At 57.9% G+C, this 21,072-nt stretch overlaps 1 protein-coding gene across 2 annotated transcripts; it reads right to left on the bottom strand.

The window, feature by feature from the left end:
- Positions 1–141: 141 nt before the first annotated feature.
- On the bottom strand, positions 142–19,407 carry TIE1 (tyrosine kinase with immunoglobulin like and EGF like domains 1). Of its 2 annotated transcripts, XM_068537925.1 has the most exons (23): positions 19,311–19,407; positions 16,257–16,574; positions 16,066–16,176; positions 14,446–14,601; positions 14,152–14,283; positions 13,851–13,991; positions 13,503–13,631; positions 12,535–12,680; positions 12,161–12,305; positions 9,571–9,729; positions 9,241–9,378; positions 8,758–9,054; positions 7,951–8,241; positions 7,420–7,610; positions 4,832–5,042; positions 4,560–4,670; positions 4,156–4,346; positions 3,053–3,166; positions 2,873–2,943; positions 1,668–1,708; positions 1,470–1,566; positions 1,287–1,386; positions 142–349 (listed from the first exon to the last, which is right to left on the bottom strand). In XM_068537925.1, the coding sequence occupies exons 1-23, from the start codon at positions 19,366–19,368 to the stop codon at positions 278–280; spliced, it is 3,420 nt and encodes a 1,139-aa protein (XP_068394026.1). In that variant the 5' UTR covers positions 19,369–19,407; the 3' UTR covers positions 142–277. The 2 variants fall into 2 exon arrangements, with proteins under 2 accessions (XP_068394026.1, XP_068394025.1); XM_068537924.1 differs by having other exon boundaries at positions 8,758–9,378.
- Positions 19,408–21,072: the final 1,665 nt, after the last annotated feature.

The following is a 21,072-nucleotide window of genomic DNA, read 5'->3' as shown; positions in this document are numbered from 1 at the left end:
GTTTGAGGGCAGGGAACAGAAGAGCACAAACGTGGAACAGCTGAACTAGAACGCAGGACGTGAGGGTGGCCGTCAGTGATTCAGGAGGCACTGGGAGCAACTGCAAAGGATGAGGACCCACCCCCCCGAAGCCCACCCCATCCCTGGATCCCCTTTTTTCTTCCTTAAGTTAAAAAACAATTCCTTGAGGCAGCTCAGGCGACAAGGGTCAGAAGTCACAGGTTGAAGAGCCGAGTTTGCTCTGGCCAGCAGAGCCACGTTCTGGCCGGATGGCAGCTCAGGCCTCCTCAGCTGTAGCGTCGATGCCCGCGTACGTGAAGTTCTCAAACAGCGACATGTTCACGTAGGCCTGGGGAGCAGAGCAAGCTTTAGTGGGGGCCAGGGATGGGGGCGTGCCTGCCCTGGAGGTCCTTGACTTCCACGTGGTTGGGGTATTTGAAGTGACACGGATTTGTTCTGGAGACTCAAGATGACCCCATGGCCAAGGGTGGTCCTCACCAGCCCAGAGCAGCAAGGTCATCAGACCACAGCTGGGGGCTCGCATGAGAGACCCTTGACACAATTGTTCAATAGGGGTTTCTTCGTGCCCTTATCCGATGAATTGATTGCTAATGCATTCATCCATTCATTTACTTATTCATCTATTTATAAGGCTATTCTTGATGATTTACCCATTTTTCTGGTTATTTGATTATTCCTTCATTCTTAAGATAGTTTAATAACTCCTTTAACTACTTAGTCATTAATTAATTCATATGACAAACTCTTCACGTTACTCATTTTGATGCATTTCTTCACTTATGTTTATTTGATAATTCGTTTATTTGTATGCTTACTAGATTCAGTTGTTTAATTACGTGTTTATTTGATTGATTATTGTATCATCCACCCACTAACTCTATTCATGCATTCAGTTCCCGGGTCATTCACTCGTCCTCCGTCCATTTGGTGAGCTGACCGCTCACGATTCCACTCCGGCTCTGTGCCAGGTGAGGTGTCCCAGATGAGAATGGGCTGATGGCCCCAGCAGAGGACAGGCAGGGAGTCTGGGACCTGGGACAAGGACTCGCTGCTGAGGCTAGTCAGTGGCCTTGGAAGAGTTTAGATAGGGCCTCGCGTCCGACCCAGTGAGAGCTGGAAAGGGGGGCTGCATCCCAGGGCCCGGCCTAGCTGTGGTGCAGCTAGTGGTGGGGACAGGGACGCAGAGGCTGCTGCTCTCTGGCTCCTAGGAGAGGGCACCCCCGTGGGCTCGGCGAGACCAGCCCCCGTCCCCCCGGGCTCCTCACCTTCCTGGCTTCCAGCATTCGGCCCAGCTGCAGCGCGATCTGGGCAAAGGGGGGTCGCTCGTACGGACGGTCCCGCCAGCACTGCCGCATCAGCTCGTACCTGCAGGTGGGGGATCGCTGAGGTGAGGCTCAGGGCCTGCTGGGGTGACGGGGTTCCCGGGGCTCAAAGCTGAGGGGACTCACACTTCGTCATCGCAGTTGCGAGGCTGCTCCATGCGGTAGCCCTGCGGCAGCTTCTCGTAGAGCTCGGCACATGTCATGCCGCAGTATGGGGTGCCCCCTGTGGGAGGCGCAACGCTCTCTCAGCCCAGGGCCCGGGGCGGGGGCGGCGGGGTAGGGAGAATGTGGGGACCCTCTCAGGGACAGGGCTCAGGGACTCACCAAGGCTCACGATCTCCCAGAGGAGGACCCCGAAGGACCAACTGAAATGAGGAGGATGTACTTAGTTACCTTCTAGGCCCCGGGGCCCAGCAGCTTAGTGTCTACCTAGCCCGGGCGTGCAGCCCCTCCCAGCCCCTGTGTGTATCTGCTTTGCAAGGGTCTGGCCTTGGCCAGCTGTTGTCTCTGCAACTGAAACTCCTTCCCAGCCTCCCAGGCTTAATGTAATCATAGCTAACATTTTTACTGTGCACTTAACCGTAGGCGAGGCCCTGATCATTTAACGTATATAACGTACATTCATTTAACCCTCACACCAACCTTATGGTATAGGTACAACTATTATCCCCATCTTACAGATGGAGACACAGAGGCACTGAGAGCTTAGCTAGCTCACCCAAGGCCACACAGCCAGTAAGTGGCAGAGCTGGGATTCAAACCCTGGCAGTCTCGCTCCAAAGCCCTTGCTCTTAACTGCCTCTTATATTGTAACAACAGCTGTGCAGGTTAGAGGCGGCTGAGGCCAGGGTGGACGTTCTAGTTGCGGGGAGGGGATCTCAGGGGTCTTGGGGCAGAAGCAGGAAGTAGGCAAGTAGTGATCAGAGGGGTGGTGGTGTGCTGGATAGTGAGCCGGGCAGGCCAGGCCAAGGGGCTTGGGGCAAGGGGCAGAGCCAGGGCTGGAGCGCTGGGCAGGCCAGGCTCCCTGGAGAGAAGGGCAGGGCTGTGCCAGGATGGCTGTTCGGAGGAGGGAGCGCAGAGAGGGCGTCTTGGGGGTCATGCTCTGGTTAGGTCCTCGGGTGGGGATGACCTGCCCTTCAGAGAGGAAGGCGAGAACATTCTCTGAGTGGTCTCTCCATTCACCCAGGCGCTATCCACCAGCATCCCCAAGCCTCTCCAAGGCATCCTCCAGTCTCTTAGTCAAATATAGCCTAGCCCTAAACCTCCCCTACTCCAATCCTACTCCTGACACACCTTCCAAGTTGAAACTTCCTTCCAGCTAGCCCCACGCCTTCCCACTAAGATGCCGGGCATGGCCAAGGTATACCTGAGACATGTCTGTGTCACACCTGTGTCACATCTGGAACACACCGTAGGGATGGCCAAGTCACGCCTTGGACTACCTGAGACATCTCTGAGGTGCGTCCAGGTTACATCTACAAGCATCCTCAGGGGACCAGACCCTCCCGCCCCTCCCCCCCCACACTCACACATCGCTCTTGGTGGTATAGACACTGTAGTTCAGAGACTCAATGGCCATCCAGCGCACGGGGAGACGCCCCTGGGAGAGAGTGGGTTTGAGGGGTCAGGTGACGAGAAAGGGGCTGTTCAGCAGGTTCCGGGAGGCAGGGCCAGGCCTGGCCCTGAGAGGGGGACCCAGTGAGACTTACCATCGTCTTCTTCACATAAACCTCCTCCCCCCGAGAAAGGCCGAAGTCCGCAATCTTGGAGGCCAGGTTCTCTCCGACTAGCACGTTTCGGGCAGCCAGGTCCCTGTGGATGAACTGCAGGCACGGTCAGAAGTCAGGAAAGACGGGGGATGAGTGAGCCCCAGACTCCGGGGCCAGTGAGGGGTCTGGCCCCGCGGCTGGCTTCGTGGGCCCCTCCGTGCCTTTAGTAGCCCCTTACTCTTCTGCCCCCCAACCCAGGCCTCATCCTGGATCAGAAACTCCTGCCTGAGAAGAACCACAGTGTGCTGGCTGTCATCCCTTCCTTCTTGTGACCTGGGCCACGGCCAAGTTCAGGCTGTATCCCTCTCCTGGGACGAAGGTGGGCTTTTCCCCAGTGACCACACTGCACCTTCTCCTCTTTGCATGCTCCCTGACCCCGTCTTTCCTGACCTCTCCCCGACCCCCACCCCACTGATGAGCGTGGAAAGGCCCTTCTCTTGCCCAAAGTGACCTCTCCCTTGAGTTCCAGATCCTCCCCACTGGGCCCTCCACCTTCCTCAGAGACCTCTCTCCATCACCCCTCCCTCTATCTTGGCCCCTTCCCCTCTGCTTTCAAAGATACTCAAAACTTTAATAACTTCAAAATGCCTCCCCTCAGTCTCTGGTCACCCCCTACAACTGTCCCCTCTCTCCTTTCATTCAAGCAGGGTGTCCTTGAACTTGTTCTCAGGCCTCCCCTGTCTGTTATACCCTCCAGCCTCTCCTGGTGAGTCTTGCCCACTCCCTGGCCACCAGCGTCACCATCTGTGAAGTGACAGCTCCCCGACTGTCGTCTCCGGCCCAGGCCTCCCTCCTGAGTTTTAGGCTGGCTTCTACAACCGCTAAGCCAGCACCTCCACCATGACGTCCCTCGGATGCTTCAAATGCAACACCTTTTTCAGACCTGCTTCTCGCCCTGTGTTCTCACCCACTCATCCAGGACAGGATGGGGTCACGTCCCTCTTTATTCCTCAATCCCACATCAATTAGAGCCTGCCAATTTAATCTCCTGAAGTCCGCCTGATGGTCTCCCCTCACCTCCCCCAACACACACTCACACACACCTGCTTCTCACTCAGGTACTGCATGCCATTGGCGGCATCACTGGCAAAACGCAGCAGCTGCCGGGAGCTGAGGGTGGAGGCCGTTCCATGTTCTCGGGCAAAAGCTGGGTCAGTTTCCAGGACCCGGCTCTTCCTCAGGAAATCAAGCAGGTTCCCATAGGGGGCATATTCAATGGCGATATACAAGTAACCTGGGAGGTGAGGAAGACAGGGTGGTGGTTTATACTCAGGCAACCTGGGGTGGCAGCAGGCACCCCATGGTACTAGACAGGGAACCTGGTGCACGAAGGAGAACCAATAGTGATGTTTCAGTGTCCCGAAGCTTCCCACAAGCTACAGATGCAAGGGTGACGGCTGATAATGGGGGTCTGGAAGAAAGGGTAGGTGATGAGTTGGGAGCTCACCTCGGTTCTCACAGGCCCCCAAGAGGTTGATGATGTTGGGGTGATGCCCCAATTTGCACAGAACTTCCAGTTCTCCCGCGAAGTCACGATGATCATTTTCAGAGGCATACTCTGTGTAAAGAATCCAATATCACTTTTGCCGAAAATAACCCTGGAGAAAGGGTATGGGCTGGTGAGGGCTGGTGTCAGTTGCTGGTGGAAGCCAGGTGGGGCCTGGGACTGTGGGACAAAGGAGAGGGTCAGGGCTTGGGCGGGAGTCACTCGCAGCGGACCTTTCAGCATCTTGATGGCTGCGTTCATCTTGAGTCCGTCCTTCTTGATCATGGCCCGGATGACCTGGCCGAAGTTCCCCTCCCCAATGAGATCCTCAAAGGTGATGTCCTCCCATTCCAGCACTGGGTAATTCAGGGGCTCGGGCTGTGGTTTTGGCCGCCGGGTCAGTGTCAAGGTGCCCGAGCTGAACTGCAGGATGGTCTCCTCACCCTTCATAGGATGGGACAAGTGGGCAGACAGTCCGCACAAGAGACAGGGGCAGCAAGATGCACAGATAGGCAGACAAAGAGTGGTTAGACAAATGGACAGAGACTCAGACAGAGGGCACCCTGGCGGCCAGCCAGGCACAGTCAGACACAGGACACATACTGAGACGGAATCATATGAGATGGAGCCATAGGTGGGCTGTTGGGTGGACAGATGTCCAAGGAGAGAAATGCAGAGGCCGCCACCTGGGGATCAGGTGTGTGGGGCTCTGGAGGAACAAGGAGTGGGTAAAATTGCTAGAAGCCATGGCATGAGTCGATGGAAGGATGATACTCCTAACACTGAAAACTGAAAGGAACTGGAATGAACTGTGATGGGGTGTAATGAGCTTCCCCTTATTGTGCTAATCCCACAACCGGTTTTTTTTTTTTTTTTTTTGTCACCAAGGACGCTCTGGAGGGGATTCCAGCCCTGGGCGGTGGGCTAGGGTACATTTACTGAGCACCTACTCCATGCTAAGCCCTGAGCTGCTGGGAGCCAGTGGATGGGTTTTCTTCTCCACAGCAGTGGAAGCAGAGATTACCCCTGTCCACCCACTCGGCGGCCACCCATAGCTCTCAAATCACCCCGGGACCTGCGGATAGAAAGAGCACAGAGAAGGGAACATCCACTCCCCCCAACCAAGCAGGAGCTGGGCCACCTGCACAGGGCTGATAGCAGGAAGAGGGAACCGCTGAACAGGACCACTGGCGCTGCCAATATGAGAACCAAAAGAAGGGTTAAGACAGACCTGGTGGTGGGTGTGGTCCCTACGTGAGCTGCAGCCCAGCTTGAGGGGCGAGGGCTGAGGACACAGGTCACATGGATTCACAGAAAACACGGACAGCTGAAGGCACACACCAGCATGCACACGCACGTTCTAGTGGTGGCCCCTATGCAGGGCATCCATGAGAGCTACACGTGGACATGTGCTCAGGCAGGAGCACAAGCAGAGGGAGCCAGGCACGTACAGATGGGGGCACTCACAGGGACGCACACGTGCACTCACGCCCGGCACACGCGCTCATGCATACACGCACGCATACGCATACGCGCACGCAGGTGCACGTAGCAGGGGTACATCTTGATATATGTCAGGGTGCTATACCCATTTAAGGCTGCTTTCCTACTCCTTCCCTCCACATTCGTACCCGTGACCCTCCCCTGCCACAGCCAGGGCCGCTTTCTGCACACACTGACCTCAGAAGGAGGCCAATGCAGCCTAGAACAAAGAGGCTGATTGAATCTCTGAAGGGAGTTTTCTAAAGGCATGGCAGAGACAATAGCCTCAGACACTAGGCTTTCTATCACAAGGATCAGCCCTTGAGAGAGAAGTTTTTTGTTTTTGTTTTTTTGAAATGCCAAAGCTTGGCTGTAAATATCAAGAGCCCAGGCACAGAGGACCAAGGTCAGAGTTCAGATCATAAGTGACAACAGTGGGGAAGATCCCAGAGGAGAGAGAGATGGGAGGAGGTGACAAGATGAGGTGACGCCTTGTCCCCCAAGAGGAGCCAGCACCCCACCCCCACCCCCAGCCCCTCGGTGTGGGCCTGCTGGCTGGAGGGGCATAGGCAGGACAGAAAGCTCAGCCAGGTTTACAGGGAAGCCAAGAAGAGGGGAGGCCTGTGCTTCCTGTCTCCAGGAGTGACAGGTGAGGCTGCAGGCCCAGCTCAACAGCTGTAGGAGGGTCTGCAGCAACGGGTCTGAGGGCCATAGAATACGTTGCCTTCTGCAGGGCACAGGGAAGCCCCTTGGAATTCTTACGTCTCCACAAGGAGGCCCTGGGATTTGCAAGGATGGAGGTTGGGACGAGGAACTCACAGCGCGAGTGCCCTGCCGGCAGGAAGGAGGCTACGGAAGGGCTGAGGACATGAGTCACAGATGCGTGCAGGTGTAGGCTGGTACCCAAGTGCGGGACGGCCTGCCCGGACAGAGGCCGGCACGGAGCCCAGGCATACCCTACGTTATCACCAGGCTTCCCAGGCTTCCATCACCCCTCGTGAGAAGGGGGAGAATCCTTAATTGACCGTGGTGCAACATGGACATAACCAAGTGATTCTGAACTGGGGATATTAAACATGTCACCACGAATATAAATGGACTGTGAGTTGAGTTCACTTCTAGAGAAATAGAGAAAATTATTGATAAGTATTGCACCCTTGCACGTTGTTGAGTGTAGTCCTATACCTATGACACAAACACCCATGTGCACGCGCGCGCACACACACACACACACACACACACACACTCGCAGTGTACAAGTACTCATGTGTGTATAGGTAGGAACGTATATACACAAGGTCTGCACACATGTGCCCTGAGAAGGGTACAGGTGACTGACCGATCCCGACTGGTAGGTGAAGGTGCGTCTGCGATGCAGGCAGCTTCTGCGGATGCACGCCAGGGTTAAGAGGGCAGCCAGGATGGTGAGGCAGGTGGCAGACACAGAGCCCACCACAGCCAGGACCAGCTGTTGATCCAGACCCTCTTCAGCTGCCTGGACCTCTTGGACCGGGCCCTCACTCTGCAGCCCTGGATCCAATAAGAGGGGCAGATCATAGGGACGCCTGGGTCAGGGAACCCAGAGGCCACCATGGGGTCACACAGAGGGAGAGGTCAGAGATCCCAGTTCCAGGGAGGGAGCAGGTATATCAGGCCTAGGACCAATGGATCTGGAATGACATGATTTTTCCAGCACTAGGACAACGGGTCATAGGAAGGGAAGGGTCAGGGTCCCCAGTGCCAGGGCTTGTGTCATTTGTTGGGAGGGGGCCTAGGATGCCCTAGCTCCAAGGCAGGGGATCACTTGGAAGGAGAGAGCATTGAGACTGATCCTGTGGTCCAGGAGTCCTCTTGAGCCCCGCCCTCTCACCGTTGCTTAGGGTGGACTCTTCTACCATGTTGCTCCAGTCACCGGGGCCCTGGACGCTGGCCCGCACACGGAAGAGGTAGCGCGTGCTGGCGTTGAGGCCGCGGACGACGGTGCTCGTCTCCTCGGGCCTGTCCACGTCCATCCACAGCGGGTCTCCTGAGCCCTCAGCCACCTGCACCTCCACAATGTACTTGGATATAGGCCCAGCTGGAGCCTCTGGGCGCTGCCACACCAGCTGGATCTCGGAGTCTGAAAGGGCCTGGGCGTGGAGGTGTCGGGGGGCTGGGGGCCCTGCGGACACGGGGGTGAGAAGGCAGGGCTCAGATGGGACCGGGCTGTGTGGCTGTGGGGTCAGACAGATCCACTCTAGCTGTGTCCCCGGCTCCGCGAGCCCCAGAATGGGAGCCACCCCGCCAACCTCCTCCTTCCTTCCTGGGCTGAACCCCTCTCCCTGCGGATTCCTTCACCCCTGAGCTTCTGCTGCCCCTGGTTCTCCTTACATGCCAAGCCTTCCTGGCGGCCCAGACCCTCCCAGTGTCATAGGTCCTCCCCATGTCCCCCCACACCCTGTGTTCCCACCAAGTCCCATGTCCTCCTGGTAGCCTGTATCCTTCCCTGTGTCATGTTCTCCCCGTGCTCGTGTCTGCCTCACATCCCGGGTCCTCCCTATGCCCATGTTTTCACGTTCAATGCTCTCTGCATGTCCATCCAGGCTCCTATAACCTCCTATGTCCTTTTGGGTCTCCTGTGTTCCCTGCGTCCCATGTCCTCCCTCGTCTTGAGCCCATCACCCCCTCCCCAGCGTACCGCTGGGGGGCAGAAGCACACGAGCAGCGGGTGAGGCTGGGCCCAGGAGGGTACAGTGGTAGAGTCGCACGTCCAGCTGGTAGTGGGTGCCAGGTGTGAGTCCGGTCAGGAGGGCGGTGCGGGCCTGGGGGGACGAGACGTTCTCCCGCCGCTCCTGTCCCCGGGCCCCGTCCCACAGGCGCAGCAGGAAACCATCGCCCACCAGTGGCCCCGGCACCGAGGGTAAGGACCAGCTCACTCGCAACCGGTCGGGGCCCTCCACATGCCAGCCCTCCAGCCACGGCTGCAACAAGGGCTCTGGGGCCAGAGGTCGGGGGTCAGAACTGTCCGGTGGGTCCCTGGGGCCGGACGGGATACTGATCCCCAGGGGACAACCTCCAGTGGGAAAGGCAGGGACCCCCAGGGTGGACAAGCCATGACAACCCTGAGTGCATAGGACAGTAACCCCTGGGGGGCGGAAAGGGATAACTCTTGGCCTCTCACCAGGACAGTCTGTGGTCATGAGGGTGGGAGGCCCCCAGGCCCCCTCCCCACCTTCCCCTGGCCGGCTCAGCTGCACGCGGACGCTGTATCCCGTCTTCGGCCTCAGGTTCATTAACGTCACGTTCTCACTGGGGTCCACTGGGGGCGGGGTGTGCAGCACACACTATTCAGTCCCAACCCCTTCCAGAAGCCACCACTCTCCCTTCAGTCCCTCTCTTCTCCACACACTTCTCCCTCCCTTTCCATCCCCCCGTTCCCCTCATCACTGCCTGACATCCCGTCCTTCCCCAGCCACCCCCCCTCCCCACCCCCTGCTCTCGCCCCGCTCACCCACGATGGTGGACCAGGCCATGGTGCTGTCCTGGGGCCGGTAGTGCAGCCGTACAGAGGCGATGGGCCCATCCCCGGAGAAGGAGACCAGCGGGGAGACCACGAGCTGGCGGCTCTGCTTGGCCAGGAGCCGAGGGGCAGTCAGGGGCACCGGGGGCACTGCCAGGAGACTCGGGGTAAGGCATGGCCCAGACAGCACCCTCCCGTCGTTGGAAATAAGAGCAGACTCTGTCTTCTGGGCATCAAAGACAACTCTGGTTTTTGATTTAGATCTGGGGACCCCCTGGGCTGGGGAGAGACCAAGTTCAACAGATGACCAGAGTGTCCAGGGCCCAGGGAGGACAGCTCAGGGTGCAAGGACTCGGCAATAAGGACATGAGGATGTCCCAAAAGATGTGAAGTGAGGGAGTGGCGTGGCTGGACAGGGGTTTGGGGGAGGGCACTCTGCCCATGCAAGGTGGGTGCAGACGGAGGGACCTGAAACCCACGGCAGTGCCACCCTACTCTCTGCCCCTTCCCCCATCATCCATCACTCTCTTAATTAAAAACAAAAAAAGGAGCAGGTGATGAAGCACCTGCTCTACCCGGATGCTTCATGTGCATGGTCTCTAATCCTGACAAGTGCCTTCAGGCAGGGCTCATCAGCCCTATGTTATGAACGAAGAAACTGAGGCTCAGAGACATGGAACACCTTGCTTAAAGACACGGAGCCAGGGTTTGAACAAGGTCTATCTGACCAGGCCACCTAAAATCAGCCCATCCTGCTCCAAGCAGCTTTTGTGCCCCTGCTCAGTTTCATCACCCCGTGGTCACTGCCCTTTCTGCCTTAGCTTTTCTCTCCGGATTATTGCATTAATGCCTTAACTGGTTCCCTTGCCTCTTTCAGACATTTTCCAGACGGATTTTCTAAGAATGGATGGATGGATGGATGGATGGGGGAATGGGGGAGGGTCAAGGAAGGTGCAGGGGTGTGGCTGAGGGGGTGGGAGGGAACAGTGGGGTCAGGCAGGAAGAAGTATGTCAGGAGGAAGTGCTGGTCTGGAGGGAGAGAAAGGTCCAGTTTGGATCCTATGGAGCCCCTGGGCCTGTGGCTCACATGTGGCGTTAGATGTGGAGGTGGCTGGATAGAAAGTGGGCCCTTGGGGCTTCCCTGGTGGCGCAGTGGTTGAGAATCTGCCTGCTAATGCAGGGGACACAGGTTCGAGCCCTGGTCTGGGAAGATCCCACATGCCGCGGAGCAACTAGGCCCGTGAGCCACAACTACTGAGCCTGCGCATCTGGAGCCTGTGCTCCGCAACAAGAGAGGCCGCGATAGTGAGAGGCCCGCGCACCGTGATGAAGAGTGGCCCCCGTTTGTCGCAGCTAGAGGAAGCCCTCGCACAGAAACAAAGACCCAACACAGCCCCAAAAATAAATAAATAAATAAATAATAATTAAAGGTGCTAATAAAAAAAAAAAAAAAAAAGAAAGTGGGCCCTTGAGTCATGCACCAGGTAACTTCCATGCTGACTTCAGAACCAGACCTCCACTACGCAGAGGTCCCGCCAATTGGGTCTGGGGCCCAGGAGAGGGGTCCAGGCTGCAGATCATATCTGGGAGTTGCTAGGGAACGGTTGAAATCTTAGGAGTAGTTGACATTTTAACTAATAATAACAATAAATGTCAACATACATTGAGCACATACCCTGTGTCAGGCACTGTGCTAAATGCTTAAAAGCATCATCTAATTTAATCTTTACAGCAACCCTATCAAGGGAGCGCTGATATCCTCATTTCACAGAGAGAGAAACAAGCTATGAGGAGATAAGTAACTTGCTTAGATGATGGAGCTAGAGTTGTAGTGAAGATTCAAAGCCAAGTTGTCTGGGCCCAAAGCCTGGGGAGAGTGAGAAGAGAAAGGCTGGAGGTGGGGCACCAGGGTGGTAGAGGGGTTGGCAGAGTAGTGGAGAGAGAATGGGGAGCAGAGTCTGACAGTGAGAGAGAGGAAGATGAGCAAGAGGTCTGGGCTTATGTCAGGGGAAGGCGGGGTCAGGAGCACAGGGAAAGAGGAGCCAAGGGGCGGCAGGGGCTGTGAATGTCTGAGGCTTATGGTGCTGGAGAAGGGGAGGGACACCTATACCGGGGTGTGGGTGTTCTGCTCTGAGCGATCCTGGGCGCTGGCAGCTACCTCCTTACTCACCAGGAAGCCCCTTTGGAAATGAAGCAGGTCACCCTCTGAGCTCCACAGCCCCAGGCACTCCCCTGTCCTAGCAATGAGTGCCCTGTGGTGTGACTCGGGGTTGGGGGGTGGGGGGATGCAACATCCCAGAGGTGGAGTGAAAGGCACTGTGTGTCTGTGGGGCGGGGTTTGGGGGAGGTAGAGAGGGGAAGCATCACCCTGGGCAAGGCTGCAGGGTGTCCCCTTTCTGGGGCATGGGATGCCCTTTCCAGATGGGACTGAGCTGTGCTCCAGCCTGGACAATGCCCTGCCCAGGCCACAGGTTGACGACAAGCCCTCTCCTCTGCCTGGTGCTGGGCTGTGGCCTTAGATGCCCTTGGCCTTCCTGCGACGATGCCCAGTCTGAGCAGCATCAGCTAGGACATCACTGACCTTTGACGTTGACCCTGAAGCGTCGGCTGTCTTGGCCACCGGACGTGGACACGCGGCACTCCCAGAGCCCACTGTCCCCAAGAGCCAAGCGGGGCACCTCGAACTCGGCTGTGGTCCTATCTGGCTCCACAATGGCCTTGGTGGACTGAGAGAGATAGGGGAAGGGGACAGACCACAGAGAATGTGTGCCATGTGGCGGATACAAGTGTGCTCGTCCAGGCTGATGAGGGGACAGAACCTGGGTGGTGGTCCCTCAACAATCAGCCTGACCCCATTTGAGCTGTGGTCAGGCCGGTGGGCAGAGCCCGCAGAAAGCCCCGAGGGGTCAGGGGTCTGGAGGGGCAGGGGCCCTGGGCTGGGGTCACGGGGCTGACCAGGAGGACCGTGCCGTCCGGCTTGCGGAGCTCCACGCTGCCCCGGACTGGGAAGGGGTTCCCCGCGGCGGCACAGTTGATCCGGGGTGTCGTCTCTAAGTTGAACTCCAGTTCTGAAACCATGTCCAGGATCTGGGGGATCCGGTCTGGGGAGAGAGGGGACACGCATCCTGGAGGCCCTGCAAGGGCAGATACGTGACTGCCACAGCGCCCCTCCTCCGGAGTCCTGCATCTTAGCGGCGGTACCGCCAGCAGCCCAGTCACCCAGGCCTGAAAGCCAGCAAAGTCCTGTGCAACTCCTCCAGGGCCCTCACGCCCACCTCTGACTGCCCCTGAGTCTACCTCCTGCACCCTCCGCCTCCTCATACCCTCCCACACGGAGACCAGACCCCTTGCCAGCCTCACAGCCAGAACGCTGGTTCAGGCCTCCATCGTTTCTGGGCCCTGCGACAGGTCTTCCAGGCTCTCCTGCTTCCACTCCCCACCCAGCAGCCAGTGTCCTCTCTCAAACACAAACCTGAGAGCCCTGTGCCTCTTCAACAATTCCCTGCTGGCCTCTCACATTAAGTGCAAATCCTATAGCCTGTCATTCAAAGGCCCCAAGGTTTGACCTCCTCTGATCACTCCCGGAGCCTCCCCTCACGCCACTGTCCTGGTACCTGAGCCTGAGTCCTCAATCCCCCCGACGTTGCCCTGCTCTCTCTCCAGCCATCTTTCTCTTGTCCTTCATATCCCATCTCAGATCGCACCTCTTCCCAGAAGCCCTCCCTGACTCTCTCAGGCTGGTCAGGGCCTGCTCTGGGCTCCCACCCACTCTGGGGTGCTGCCCATCCCTGTATGGATGATGTGGGCTGGCGGTGAGAACCTCCAGACCATGAGCTCCCTGAGGGCAGGGCTTTGAGCCAGGGAGATGCGTCTGGTGAAGGCTGACCTGTTCCGAGGGACCTCAGAGCCCCCCATGCTCGTACCTGACTTCTCACAGTGCACCCCATGCCACCCGGAGGGGCAGACGCAGCCGCTGAAGCGGTCACAAGTGCCGCCGTTCTGACACTGGCACTGGAGGTGGCAGTCAGCCCCAAAATGACCTGGGGCACAGGCTGGGAACAGAGGGGGTGTGGTTAGAGGGGCACAGGTCAGGGGGCAACGAGGGCCGGCTGGGGCCTGGGTAATGACAGGCTGGGTAGAAAGGGCACTGACCAAGTGAGCGGGGACCATGGAGGTCTTGGTGTGCAAGTCAGGGCCAGAGGGAAGGGCTGGGGCCGGGCTTGTAGCCGACTGCCTGGGTCAGGGAGCACGGAGGGTGGGTTAGTCCGTACCTTCCTGGCACTGGCTTCCTCTCCAGCCAGATCCACAAGAACAGCCATAGGGGTCCGGAAGGCAGAAGGTGAGGCCTCGGCAGCCTGATGTGCCTGGGCACTGTTCCTGGCAGCTCTGCCCAAAACGGCCCTCTCTGCAGGCTAGAAAGAGGGCATGTGGGTGTAGGGGCCTCTGCTGGGCCCCAGGGTTCAAGACCTACTTGGCATGTTCACCCTCCAAGGTCCATGCCCATGGTTTGAGAGTCTTCCCCCAGCCAGGCATCCTCTCCTGCCCAGGTCTTAGTGCCCCCCTCCTCCTTACCCTGCTCACAGCGGGTCCCAGTGAATCCAGGGGGGCACACACACTCGCCGTCCTGGTCGTGGCAGACACCTCCATGCAGGCAGCCCGGGCATTCCTTGGTACAGTCTTGTCCCCAGTGCCCTGCCCCACAACCTGCAGGAATGTGCTTTCAGCAGCTGACCCTCACCCACTGGACCACTGCTGCTGAGGACTGGGGCAGCCCTGGGGGACCAGAGGATGCAGGGGGTCCACAGGAAGTACCATAGGGCTCCCAGCCTCCCACACCACCCACCACCTCTGCCCTCTGCTCCTGACCCCGCACGATGAGTCGAAAGAAGGCGCTGCCCAGTGGGCTGGCTTCCAGGTAGGTGGCACTGTAGATGCCGCTTGATGACGGCTGCACGCTTGGGAGCTGCAGCAAAAACCGCCCTTCCTGGGCCTCGTGCCAGTCCAGGGTGTAGAAGTAGGATCCTGGGGGCATAAACGGGTCAGGGGCCTCAGCATCACACAAGAGCTGGTGTTCCCTCCCTCTGCCCACCTCGGCCTGAGTCACATCAACGTGCGCCAGGCAGAGTGAGCAGACCTGGGGGAAGGCACCGGCGAGTGTCTGGACCCAAGCGAGAAAGCTGGGAAGCATCCCCTTTTCCATGCTCCACCAACCACTCAGTAAATCACCAAGTCCGGTTCAATCTCCCCCTCGTCTCCTAAAGCTGCCCACTCCTCTCCACGTGCACTGCCACCACCCTGCTCCCAGCCTCCCACAGCCTTCCAAGCAGTCTCTCTGCCTCCAGTCTCCCCCTTTCCTGTCCGTCCTTCACTCAGCAGCCAGTGAGATTTTTCTCCAATAGATTGCGCAGTAGCTCCCCTACTTAAGCTCTTCCAGAGTTCTCCACTGCCCTCAAGACAACATCCGACTCCTTAGCAAATCTTTTTCACCAGTTTGGCCACTGTGTAGCCCATACCTCTCCACATCCTGCCTGACTCCTAACATTCCTGAATTCCTGAATTCCTTGTATCTCTTCTAGAAACACTGTGGTATCTCACAGCTTCCTGCCTTTGCTCTTATCAATCCTCCTCCTGGAATGTTCTTCCCCTCTTCGTCATGAAGCTAGTTCCCAGGAGCCTCTCCCTCCAGGACGTGTGGATCCTAATATCAGGGTCCTTGTCCCTGCCCCACCCCTTCTTGCCTCTTTGCTCAGGATGGAACAGAGATTCTAGGGAACGCAGGTCTACCTGACTCTCCACATCTCTCATCAGTTCGGGGGGCCTGGAGCTCAGGAGGCAAACCCCTTGGCCCAAGAGAAGGGTCCTCCTCCCTCAGGAGCCCAGGGACACATGAGTCAGCCAAAGGGCTGTGGGTGTGAGAGCTGAGGCAGGAATCTTTGGGGCCACACAGGAAAACTGCTTCCTTCTATGGGGTGCCCAGAGGGCCTGACAGGGCCAGGGTGGGGGCAGGCCTGGGCTGAGATCCCCAGGCCTGCCCAGGCCCCTGCACGTGTCTTGACAAATCTCTGGAAGAGGCCAAACCTCCCTTGCCTGTTCTGGGACATTGTTACCCGTTCTCTTCTTCAGCATGGGGACTGCTGCTCCCTGCCAGACGGGCTAATGTGATAGCACCTGCTAACTCTCAGAGGAGAGTCCAACGTGAGGGGTTAACATAGCACTAATTTGGGGGTGACAGGGAAGGAGGTAGCTGACCACGAGGCTGCTGGTCCTCTGGGCGCAGTAGGAGGACATCTCACAGCTAGAGATGAGTTGGATGCAGGTGCTTCCCATGGACCTGGTGCAGGAGAGAGGGGGCGCCCCGGAGGTTGGCCAGTGGGGGTAACAGGTGCTGTGTCAGGGGCCAAAACTGGGAACACTGAGGGCCATGGAGGTGCCGGGGTGTCAGAGCTATGGGTTTACCTGCCCACCCAGTTCAGATGCCCCTCTCACCGTTGCTCTTCCAGATCACATCTGTCTGCTTCTCCTTGCGCACCCACGCGGAAAGTACTGCCGTGTCGCCCTTATTCACCGTGTGTGTGACCTTGTCCGGGAGCAGGTGGGCTGCGAGGCGGATGGAGGGCGGGGTCAGGGGTCAAGGGCAGCCCCTCCTGCCCCTTCTCCCCGCCGGCGGCCGGACTTACCTCCTGGGCTGTTGTGCACGTAGAGGACGCGCGTGCGCCGCGCCCCCGCGCCGCCCACGCAGGAGAAGACGCCCACCAGGTCGGAGGGCTGCGAGAAGCCGCGCAGTGTCACCTGGCGCGAGCCGTTGCGGGCCAGGTGCAGGGGCTGCCAGGGCCGGGGCGTGCGCACGATGCGGTCGTCCTTCTCCAGCAGCAGCGGGGGCCCCCAGGCGTCCGAGCCCCTGCCCGCCCCCGCCTCCCCGGACACGCAGGTCAGGAAGAAGCGCTGGGGCTCGGTCAGGCGCAGGTCGGCCAGCAGCGTCAGGTCCACCGCAGCGCCTGGACCGGGATACCGGGCTCCGTATGTGGCAGGGCCCCGCCCTCACCCCTGCCCCGCCCTCCCCCTCTTGCCCCTCTCCTCCCAGCCTCTCCCCTCTCCTCCCCTCCTCTCCCCCCCTCTCCCCGCCCGCCCCCCAGGCACTGAACTTTATCAGGCACGTCCACCCCCGTCCCTTCCTGTCCCAGTCCCCTTCCCGGTGCACTGGCCCCTTTCCTTCAAGTCTCTTCATCCTAAAAGAACAAAAACAAAAACAAAGCCCCTTCTCTGGCTTCCCCATCCCCTCCCTTCTCCTGCCAGATGGCTTCCCTTTACAGCCCAGCCTTCGGAAAGAAAGAATGATCTATGCGCCCCGTCTCCATTTCCTCTGTTCCCGGCAGTCCCCTTTCCTGACCTGTCTCTGCAGCTGCTCTGCAAAGGGGAGCCGCTCTCCCTGCCCTCCCCCCCGCCCCCCACCGCCGAGTGCCGGCTAGGAGAGCCGTGGAGATCAGAAGTGTCTTGGAGGAACCCCTCCCCATCACTCCAGAAATCTGGACCTGTTTGTTGTGCTGGGATTGAAGGTGGGAGAGGCTGGGTTCTGCAGCCAGCTGGTTATGGGGCAGAAAGGAAGAGAGCTCTGGGCCCAGCAAAAGGCCAGAAGCAGGGCGGGCAGACCCTAGGACAGAGTTGGGGCTGAAACACACACAGACACCGGGTGGGCCTTGGTCTTTGCCTTCCAAAGAGCTCTGGGCCCCATGGGGAGACAGACATGGACCTACCCGTCAAATGCAGGGCACTGTGTGGGGAGCACAGAGAAGGGACGCCTAACCCAGCATGCGGGAGGCAGGGGATGAACAGGTGTCTCCTGGGAGATACAGCTTGAGGGTCTTACAGCTGAGCAGGGTACGGTGAGGGTTCAGAATGAGGACAGGGAGAGGTCAGTGGTAGGAAGGGCATTCTAGGCAGAGGGCACAGCCTGAGTAAAGGTGTGGAATGAAAGGCTGGGGCACACAGTGAGAGGCAGCAGCCAGGAGGGACCAAGTAGAGCCGGAGTCCAGGCCTGGCTGAGCCCTGCCAGCGTCCTCAGCCCCGGGGCCCACACCTTCCCGAGCCCCTCCTACTCTGTCCCTGCCTGTTCACTGCCAAGTGGTTAATTGGTTTAAGTGCTGCTTCACTTATCAATGGCTATTCTTTGAGAGGCTGCCATGAGTAAATGAAGCTGACTGCCTGTCCTGTGCCGAGCACCTGTTTTCCTTTGGGTCCTCACACCCTCCAGAAGTTGATGTCTTTCCATCCACAGAGGAGGGTCATGATAATTATTCTCGACGCTTTCTCTAGCAAGCTCATCCCCTCCCTGGGCTTTCACTATCACTTCTGAGTCAATAACCCCTGAATGGCCTCTCAGCTCGGGCCTGCTTTCCATCAGCTCTTCCCAAACCTGCTCCACTCTGGGCTCCCTGCCTCGGCAGACGGCAAAGCCCGCCTGAGATACAAGCTTTGGAGTCAACTCGTACTCCTGCTGTCATAATAATTAATGTTTATTGGAGGTCAGTGATATGCCAGGTACTTTACTTATGTTCTCTCATTTTATCATTCCAGCTCTCCTGGGAGGTGAGTGTTATCACCCCAATTTTATAGCTGGCAAATTAAGGCTCAGAGAAATAACTGGCCCAAGGTCATACGACGAGTAACTGGCAGACCCCGGTTGTCTGACTCTAAAAGTCTACACCTCGGAGCACCACTCTGGCTGCCCCAATCAGTCACAGAATTCTATTTCCTCAAAGCCTCTTGGCTTCGTCCCCATCCCCAAGCCCGCCCTTGTTAACCCTCATCCTTACCCCCCTGGACCATCCTGACAGCCACACTCCTCCTTCCTCAACTCATCCTCCGAAGTGATCCCTCTAAGACCTTGTGACTCTCTGGCCTACAACCTTCCATGGCTCCCCATTGCCCTCAGGATGCAGTGCTTGCTCTTGAGCCCTCTGCTGCTCACACTGCCCCTCCTGCTGCGTTCCCTCCAGGAACCCTCTCTCCTGTGCACTTCCCCGCCTCTGAGACTTGCATCTATTGTTCTGGCTGCCTGGAATGAAGACCACCCCTCTTAGTGAAGTCTTTCCGAATCCCTTTTCGTCTCCTACCCTGAAGCAGAGTAAGCTGACTCCTCGGTGCTCCTCTGTGTCTATCTGTTCAGTGCTCACCTGGTGTCCCGTGTCCCCCACTAGACCATGAACCACTCTAGGCGGCCTTTGCGTTCTAATCCTCTGTGGGCACCACACTGAAGGAATCGGCTACAGCTTATTCAGAAGCTCTTACCAAGTGCTCTGTGTAAATTACCTCCTTTAAACCCAGTAACAGCCATAGGAGGTCCACACCATTTAATCTGTTGTACAGATCTAGCGGCTGTCTGCCTCTCAACTAATGGCCTGTCACTTAGCACAGCTCCTGGAATATTGTTGGTGCTTGATAAATGCTTGATAAATGAATAATTGAGTGAGTCCCACACACTGACCATGTGAGTACCCACGGAAAGCTTCATGGGCTCAGAGGCCCTGCTGCTCCCCACTGATGTTCACCTCCAACACAGTCAATGGCTGCTCCCCTCCCCCAATCCCTGGTGCCTGCCTGGGTTTTCCAGGCCCTCATCCCACTTTCTAGCGGATCAGGGTGCAGAGGAAAGTGATGGCAGTGATGATAGGGTTTTCTCGGGGGGAGTCAGGGCTTTGGGGGTTGGGTGGGGGGAGGTTCAGGGGCAGACTTACCAACATGAGAAGCCAGGAAGAAGATGGGGAGCAGCAAAGGGGGCCCCAGCCAGACCATAATCCAGAGGCTGACCAGGCCAGCCGGGACAAGCGGGGCCCACGGTCAGTCACTCTGGGTCTGGCTGCTCAGCCTGTGCTGTCAGTGTGTGTTGGTATTGGGGAGGAAGAGGAAATGAGTTAGCTTGGGTGGGAGGCGGGCCGGGGAGAGGGGTGGGGAGGACTTATCCTGCTTCTGGGCCTCTGGGCCCCCCTAGTCCGGCCCCTACAAGGCTGGGGATGGGTGTGGCCTGGAAGGTCCTGGACTGGGGTCACTTGAGGTGGGGGAGGGTTGTGATAAGGACAGACCTGGGGACTGTTGGACTGTTTCCCCTCCCCTCTTCTCTGCGTGGTCCTCAGCCTTGCCAGCACGCAGGAGGCAGGAGGCAGGAAAGGGAGGAAGCCGGTGGCTTCCTCCTATTGAGAGGGGATGGGGGAGGATATTGTTCTGGGGTGTCCCTCCCCCAGCACAAACACACGATTCCTCAAGTATGCGTCCCAGGACGTGGTTACATGGTTGTCCTCGAGAGCCGTTCATGTATGGAACACAAGGATCTGGCATGTACACAAAGGAACAAAAGAACACACTCAGGGCAAAAACCCTTTGATTCAATCTTGTGTAACTCTCTCATTTCACAGACGGGAAAACTGAGGCCTGCAGGGCTTGAAGGCTCTCTGAGGTCATGGTGAGGCTGGGACCCGAACTTCTGACTTCGTTGCTCCTCAAGGACTCATGCTAAGCAGACCCAGAGAATGCACAGGGAGTGAGTCCCTTGGGTTAAGCCAGTAACAGAGGCTTCAGCACACTGTCTGCCTGATGTCATTACCCTTGGGCACTGGGGCAGCAGAAGCCCCACCCAGGGAGCGCCCGTACTCTTGAGGGCTGATAACAGCCTGGGAGCAGTCCCAGCCCCTTGACAAAGTCTCCGAAGCCCCATGGATCTGCTGTGCCCCTCATGTCTCCCTGCCCTGATGCCACCTCTCCACTGGCAGTTCCCAGAGCAGAGCCTGACCCGCAGGCACAGAATGCCTGCCGAGGCGGGGTGGCAGTGGGGGTCTGTCCTGGCAGGGAGCAGAGGGAGATGTGTTGGAGCCCTCCGATGGCCAGGCTTGCTAGTGAAATCTGTGACTCCTCTGCCCTTGAATGGAGTGGTTGCGGTGGGGTGAGACCTGGTGCCAGGTTAGGGGACTGGTTTGGGAGTCCAAACCCTCCTTTTGGGGCTGGGACATCTTCCCAGAGTCTGTTCCCAGGTGAAAGCTGGACTCTCTTTTGGACTCACCAGGCTCTAATTCACTGTCTGGGGGAAGCTGGGCCCCTGCAGCCTAACTGAGCTGGTTTAGCCCTGCGGCTCATCTGAAAATCCCTGAAAAGTCTCTGGAGAGACGTTGACTCCGGGTGTAGTTTGAAAAACGGATCAGGGAAGACCCCCAGGCCCACACTGTAGGCCCCCGGACACCCCGTTCCTAGGTGTGAGTCTGGGAAGAGCTTTCTGTGGACAAGACTCGGGTGGGAGTAGGGATGGTGGATGCCTTCTTAGTCTTCAGCTCATCTTGGTGCCAAGACCTTTGACTCTGGCGTGAGGAAGCAGCCGGGAAATACTGCGGCAGTTTGTCTGGCAGGGTTGTAGTCAGAACTTACCCCTTGGTTCTGGAAAAACCTGGTGGGCCTAACGTCATTTTGTATGTATACATAGAGCACTTGGGCAGCATCTGATCTAGAAAATGA

The sequence above is a fragment of the Eschrichtius robustus genome, chromosome 3 (assembly GCF_028021215.1).
Source record: "Eschrichtius robustus isolate mEscRob2 chromosome 3, mEscRob2.pri, whole genome shotgun sequence".
NCBI classification, from domain to species: Eukaryota; Metazoa; Chordata; class Mammalia; order Artiodactyla; family Eschrichtiidae; genus Eschrichtius; species Eschrichtius robustus.
The sequence above is the reverse complement of the archived record's forward strand: the minus strand, read 5'-3'. Positions and strand labels throughout refer to the sequence as shown.

Excerpts from the sequence above, each read along its gene's own strand:
- TIE1 (XM_068537924.1), bottom strand. The coding sequence starts at position 19,368 with ATGGTCTGGCTGGGGCCCCCTTTGCTGCTCCCCATCTTCTTCCTGGCT. Across the intron at positions 13,632-13,850 it reads AGGAAGCCAGTGCCAGGAAG|CCTGTGCCCCAGGTCATTTT; the intron begins GTACGGACTAAC and ends CTCTGTTCCCAG. Across the intron at positions 5,043-7,419 it reads TCACCTACCAGTCGGGATCG|GGTGAGGAGACCATCCTGCA; the intron begins GTCAGTCACCTG and ends CATCCTATGAAG.